Genomic DNA, 5,839 nt, shown 5'->3' with positions numbered 1-5,839 from the left:
GTGGCGCGGGTTTGAGATGAGAAGCATGGACCCAGGCAGCAATACCGTCAACCTTCACCGCGGTCGGGGTGGTCAGTAGCACCAGGTATGGGCCTTTCCACCGAGGCTCAAGGCTGCCGGACCGATGACGTCTAACCAGCACTCGGTCACCGACCTGGAACGGGTGGGGAATGGCCACAGTACCAGGCCTGTAGGCTTCTTTTATCTGGTCCCAGATCTGAGTCCTCACAACCTCTAAAGCCTTCAAGTGGGTAAATAGAACGGGAAAAAAATCACCATTAGAACCCACGACTTCCCCAGACGCAAGTACAGGGGGCGGCCCCCCATGAAGAATCTCATAAGGAGTCAGGCCAAACTGGCCAGGGGTATTCCGGGCCCTAAGTAGCGCCAAAGGGAGGAGGGTCACCCAGTCTTTTCCACCGGTCTCTAAGGCCAATTTTGTCAAGGTCTCTTTAATTGTCCTATTCATCCTTTCTACCTGACCTGAGCTCTGGGGTCTATATGCACAATGTAATTTCCAATTAATCCCCAGTTGAGTGGCCAACCCCTGGCTTACCTGAGCAACGAAGGCAGGGCCATTGTCGGACCCGAGTACCTTAGGGATCCCGAAACGAGGTAGGATTTCCTCAAGTATCTTCTTGCAGACGGTCAGGGCTGTCTCTGTTTTTGTAGGGAAAGCTTCTACCCACCCAGAAAATGTATCGATAAACACTAGCAAATATCTATTACCATACCGGCCAGGCTTAACCTCTGTGAAGTCTACTTCCCAATACACGCCGGGTCGATCTCCCCTTTGCCTCCTTCCAGACTCTCGGTAGGTGGTGACTGCGTTAGTTACAGCACAAACCTGACACTTGCTGGTGATTTCACGCACTACAGACTGGAGATTCGGGATGTGAAAACTGGTGCGACCTACAAGCTGGAGAAGCTTGTCTGGCCCTAAGTGCGTGAGCTGATGCAGCCGTTGAATGAATTCCCTTCCCTGGTCAGGGGTGAGCTCTCTCGGCTTGATCTTCCCCCGTGTAGGCTCGAAGTGTTCTTGATTTTTCGTGGTCTCCGTCAGTATTCTGGTTGACTGGGCAGCTTGTTTCGCGGCCTCATCGGCCTTTCGGTTTCCGGTAGCCACAGGGTCAGTCCCTCTTTGGTGGCCGGGGCAATGGATGATAGCGACTCGCTTAGGGAGATGGATGGCCTCTAGCAGGGCCAAAATCTCCTCTTTGTTCTTGATGTCTTTTCCAGCGGAAGTGAGCAGTCCTCTTTGTTTGTATATAGCCCCGTGAACATGAGCGGTGGCAAAAGCGTACCTGCTGTCCGTGTAGATGTTGATGCTTTTTCCTTCGGCCAAGCGTAATGCTTGTGTCAAGGCGATTAGTTCGGCCTTCTGAGCTGACGTTCCCTCTGGCAGGTTGCTCGCCCACACCGTCCGCTTGTTGTCCACAATGGCAGCACCTGCTTGTCGCCTGCCATCCATGATGAAACTGCTGCCATCCGTATACCAAGCGGGTACCCCGGGCAACGGCTGATCTCTCAGATCAGGTCGGGTTCCTGTCTCCTCGGCAAGGATTTCTGAGCATATGTGTATTGGGGTGTCGTCTGACTCTACGGGGAGCAGGGTGGCAGGATTCAGAATGGCCGGGGGCGCAAAAGACACCCTCTCATTCAGCAGCAGACTTTGGTAATGGGTCATCCTGGCATTTGTCATCCATCGGTCGGGGGGCTGTCTCACAATACTTTCCAGGTTGTGAGGTGCAATCACCAACACGTTCTGTCCTAGGGTTAACTTATCAGCGTCCTTGAGAAGGAGTGCTACGGCCGCAATTGCTTTTAGGCAAGTTGGCCACCCACTGGCCACCGGATCTAATTTTTTTGACAGGTAAGCTACCGGGCGTCGCCATGGTCCTAGGGTTTGAGTAAGCACCCCCCGGGCAACACCCTCTTTTTCATCCACGTACAGAGCAAATGGCTTGGTGAGGTCCGGAAGGGCCAGGGCGGGGGCCGATAGCAGGGCCTCTTTTATACGGCCAAAGGCTTCCTGGTGGGCCTCAGTCCAGGTAAAGGGAACCTTTTCTCTCGTCAGGGGGTACAGGGGTGCAGCCAGGGAAGCGAAACCAGGGATCCAGAGCCTACAGAATCCAGCAGTGCCCAAAAACTCACGGACTTGTCTGGGGGTTGTAGGGGTGGGGATCTTCATTACAGTGGCCTTTCGGGCTGGGGTCAGCCATCTCTTCCCCCTTTTAGCAAATACCCGAGATACGTAACTTCCTCCCGGCAAAGCTGGGCCTTTTTGGCCGACACTCGGTATCCCAACTTACTTAGTTCCTGTAAGAGCCTTCGTGTCCCTTCTTTGCAGTCTCGGTACGTTGGGGCCGCTACCAGGAGGTCATCAACATATTGGAGCATCACTACCTGGGGGTTGAGAGCCCTGAAGGATGCCAGATCCCGGTGGAGGGCCTCATCGAAGAGGGTGGGAGAGTTCTTGAATCCTTGCGGTAGCCGAGTCCAGGTTAGCTGGCCAGTATTGCCTTTTTCTGGATCTCTCCATTCAAACGCGAACAATGGCTGGCTGTTGGGGTGTAGCTTGAGGCAAAAGAAAGCATCTTTGAGGTCTAAAACTGAATACCAGGTGTGGCTGGGCGGGAGGGAACTGAGTAGGTTATAGGGGTTCGGGACTGTGGGATGAATGTCCTGTACTCTTTTGTTGACCTCCCTCAAATCTTGGACTGGCCGATAGTCATTGGTTCCAGGTTTTTTTACAGGTAACAAAGGGGTGTTCCAGGGCGACTGGCAAGGTACCAGAATCCCCAAATCCAAGAATCTTTGGATGTGGGGCCTGATACCCTCCCGGGCTTCCTTGCTCATTGGGTACTGTCGAACAGCCACTGGTGAGGCATCTGACTTCAGTTCCACTACCACTGGTGGGACTTGATTGGCCAGTCCCATACCTGCCTTCTCGGCCCAAACCATGGGAAAGAGTTGGAGCCATGACGGGTCGATAGAAGGAGGGACCGGCTTTTCGTGTAATCGGTATTCCTCCTCCAAGTTCAGGACTAAACACATGGCGGGGCGGTCTTCCCATGTTACCTGTGGGCCCTCTGTGGAAAACTGGATTTGAGCTTTTAGCTTGGTGAGGAGGTCCCTGCCTAACAGGGGAGCAGGGCATTCGGGTATGACCAAGAATGAGTGGGTCACTTGCTTTTGTCCAATTTTCAAAAGTCTCTTGGTGGTCCAAGGGTAAACTTTGCTGCCCGTCGCCCCAGCCACGACTGTCCGTTTGGGTCCCATCTTTCCCATAGGCTTGGTCAATACTGAATGTTCGGCCCCGGTATCAACCAAAAACTCAGTGGGGATCCCCTCCACAGTTAACGTTACCCTGGGCTCGGGGAGGGGGTCCGAACCCCGACTCCCCTAGTCACCCAGGGTCAGGACATTGGTTTCCCTGGCGTTCTTCTTCCGGGGGCACTCCCTTGCCCAATGGCCCCTTTCTTTACAGTATGCGCACTGATCTTTGTCCAGAGGCGGTCTTCCTTCCCTAGGTGCCCTCATTGCCCTGTTGCTCAGATTCCCTGCCTGTCTCCCTCTGGACCCTTTCTCACTTACTACCGCGGCCAAGATTTTGGTCAAGTTTTTCTCCTGGCGCCTGTCACGCCGTCTCTCTCTTTCCTCTGTCTCCTTTTTCTCTCTTTCTTGCTTTTCTTCCTCTGTCTCTCTCTTATGATATACCTTCTCTGCCTCCTTTATGAGATCCTGCAAGGAATGGTCCTGGAGTCCTTCCAGTCTTTGTAATTTCTTTTTAATATCCGGGGCAGACTGTCCGATAAAGGACATGGCCACCGCCGCCTTTTGTCCCTCAGAAGAGGGATCAAATGGGGTATATCTCCTATAAGCCTCCATTAGACGTTCTAGAAAAACGGACGGGGGTTCTGTTGGTCCCTGCAAGACTTCTCTTACCTTGGCCAAATTGGTGGGGCGCCTTGCTGCCCCTTTGAGACCCGCCACTAGAGTCCGGCGGTAGACCAGGAGACGCTCCCTACCTTCAGCCGTGTTGTGATCCCACTGAGGTCGATTAAGGGGGAAGGCCTCATTAATGAGGTTCTCGAGTTGTGTAGGGGCCCCGTTAACTCCAAGGACGTTCTTGCGAGCCTCCAAAAGAATCCTTTCTCTTTCCTCGGTGGTAAAGAGGACTTGCAGGAGCTGCTGGCAATCGTCCCAAGTAGGCTGGTGGGAAAACATGAGGGACTCAAGGAGTCCCGTGAGTCCTGTAGGATTCTCGGAAAAAGAAGGATGATTAGATTTCCAATTATAGAGATCTGCTGAGGAGAAAGGCCAATATTGCAAGGGGACTAAGCCGTTTGGTTCGGCCGGGGGTCCCACGGCCCGGAGGGGCAGGGCCACAGTGGAGTCAGGACCAGTGTCACCCGTAGGACTGCGGGGACGGCGACTCCTAGTTCCAGCGGCCGGTCCCTCAGAGCCGAGTCCCTCAGCCATTAGGCCTGGCGCTGGTCTGGCCGCGTGAGGGGCTGGGGGAGGTGGAGGGGACGTTGGATAGGGCGGGGGTTCTGAGAGGAGGAACAGGCTGTCCGTCTCCGGGTAGATGGGGAGCCGGGAAGGAGCGGACGGCCTCCCCCCGCCGACTTTCGCCCGTTATCTTGACCAGAGGCAACGGCGATCTTGGCTAAGGGTGGCACCCATGGGGGGGGGGCTGTTGGAGAGGTCCTGCCAAACTATGATGTAGGGAACCTGGTCCGGGTGTCCTCCAGTCTCCTGGAAGACAATCCTTTTGACTGCAGAAATAATAGAAGGATTAAAAGTCCCCTCCGGTGGCCATCCCACTTCGAACGTGGGCCACTCGGAGGAACAGAAGGTTTGCCACTTTCCCTTTCTTATCTCCACGGAAAGATTGTGAGCCCTTGTCTTCACGTCTTTCCAGTGATCTAGTGTAAGAGAGAGAGGGGTCGACTCACCCTGTCCCATTCTGGGGGTCCCGAAGAGTGGAATTACGACCCAGATAATGATTATTATTGAAATAAAAAGGAAAAAAATTATATGGCGGCGTAGACGTATATTAAAAAGACAGGAAAAAGAGTCAGAAGGTAGGGTATGTCTCTCAAGATAGTGCAACTGTGAGATCAGAAGAGAATTATCCCTTGCCGTGGGGTCCACCAGGCGTCCCTGGTCCTCCCCTGATCCTGGGACGTCTCCCAGGATTGCCGGGCGGTGAGCCCCCGAACACGTCTGTCCGCTACTCACGCCTCGATCTTAGATCGATTAACCCGGAATAAACTGAAACCAAAAATGCGCGCACACCGAATAGACAGTCAGAGTTTTCGGAGTCAGACACAGAGAGAACATAGAGCGATCGCTGGCCAGCTTACCTCCCGTCGGTGGTTCGGCGGTCCTTGGGTGGGAATCTCAGATCCCGGACGAGCCCCCAAATGAAAGACCCCAATGTTCGGGTAGTCCACCGACCTTGAGAAACCCTCCCAGGATCAACGCGAACACAACTCCGGATGCAAATAGCAAGAGGTTTATTGAACTTACGAGTACTCGGGCGACTCAGTCACCTAGAGGGACTGGCGCGCCGGGTGGATTCTTTGGTCTCATTTTATAGCAAAAAAGCGCGGGTACAGAAGCGAGGAGCAAGATCATTGGTTAGTTTGAATAAAAACTCCGGTCACGAGAGGGTTCTAGAAACTGCTGAGGGGCACCCTAGAAACTGTTATGAGCTCAGCTATTTCTGGGAATTGTTTGCATAAGTCCGGGGTGGGGACTCAGGTGCATGACCACAGATATCCCGTTTGGCACTCCAAATCTTCCTTGTTTTTCTTGCTCTGACCTTTTA

The 5,839-nt window shown here is 53.7% G+C and overlaps 1 protein-coding gene across 1 annotated transcript; it reads right to left on the bottom strand.

Annotated features, from left to right (window-relative positions):
* Positions 1 to 2,693: 2,693 nt before the first annotated feature.
* Positions 2,694 to 5,373, bottom strand: LOC144456943 (uncharacterized). Its single transcript, XM_078153297.1, has one exon. The coding sequence runs from the start codon at positions 4,483 to 4,485 to the stop codon at positions 3,406 to 3,408; it is 1,080 nt and encodes a 359-aa protein (XP_078009423.1). The 5' UTR covers positions 4,486 to 5,373; the 3' UTR covers positions 2,694 to 3,405.
* Between the last annotated feature and the right edge of the window lie 466 nt (positions 5,374 to 5,839).

This window comes from Phascolarctos cinereus, unplaced genomic scaffold, assembly GCF_003287225.1.
Source record: "Phascolarctos cinereus isolate Bilbo 61053 unplaced genomic scaffold, phaCin_HiC Scaffold_4;HRSCAF=312, whole genome shotgun sequence".
Taxonomy (NCBI): Eukaryota; Metazoa; Chordata; class Mammalia; order Diprotodontia; family Phascolarctidae; genus Phascolarctos; species Phascolarctos cinereus.
This window is presented reverse-complemented; position numbering and strand designations above follow the sequence as displayed.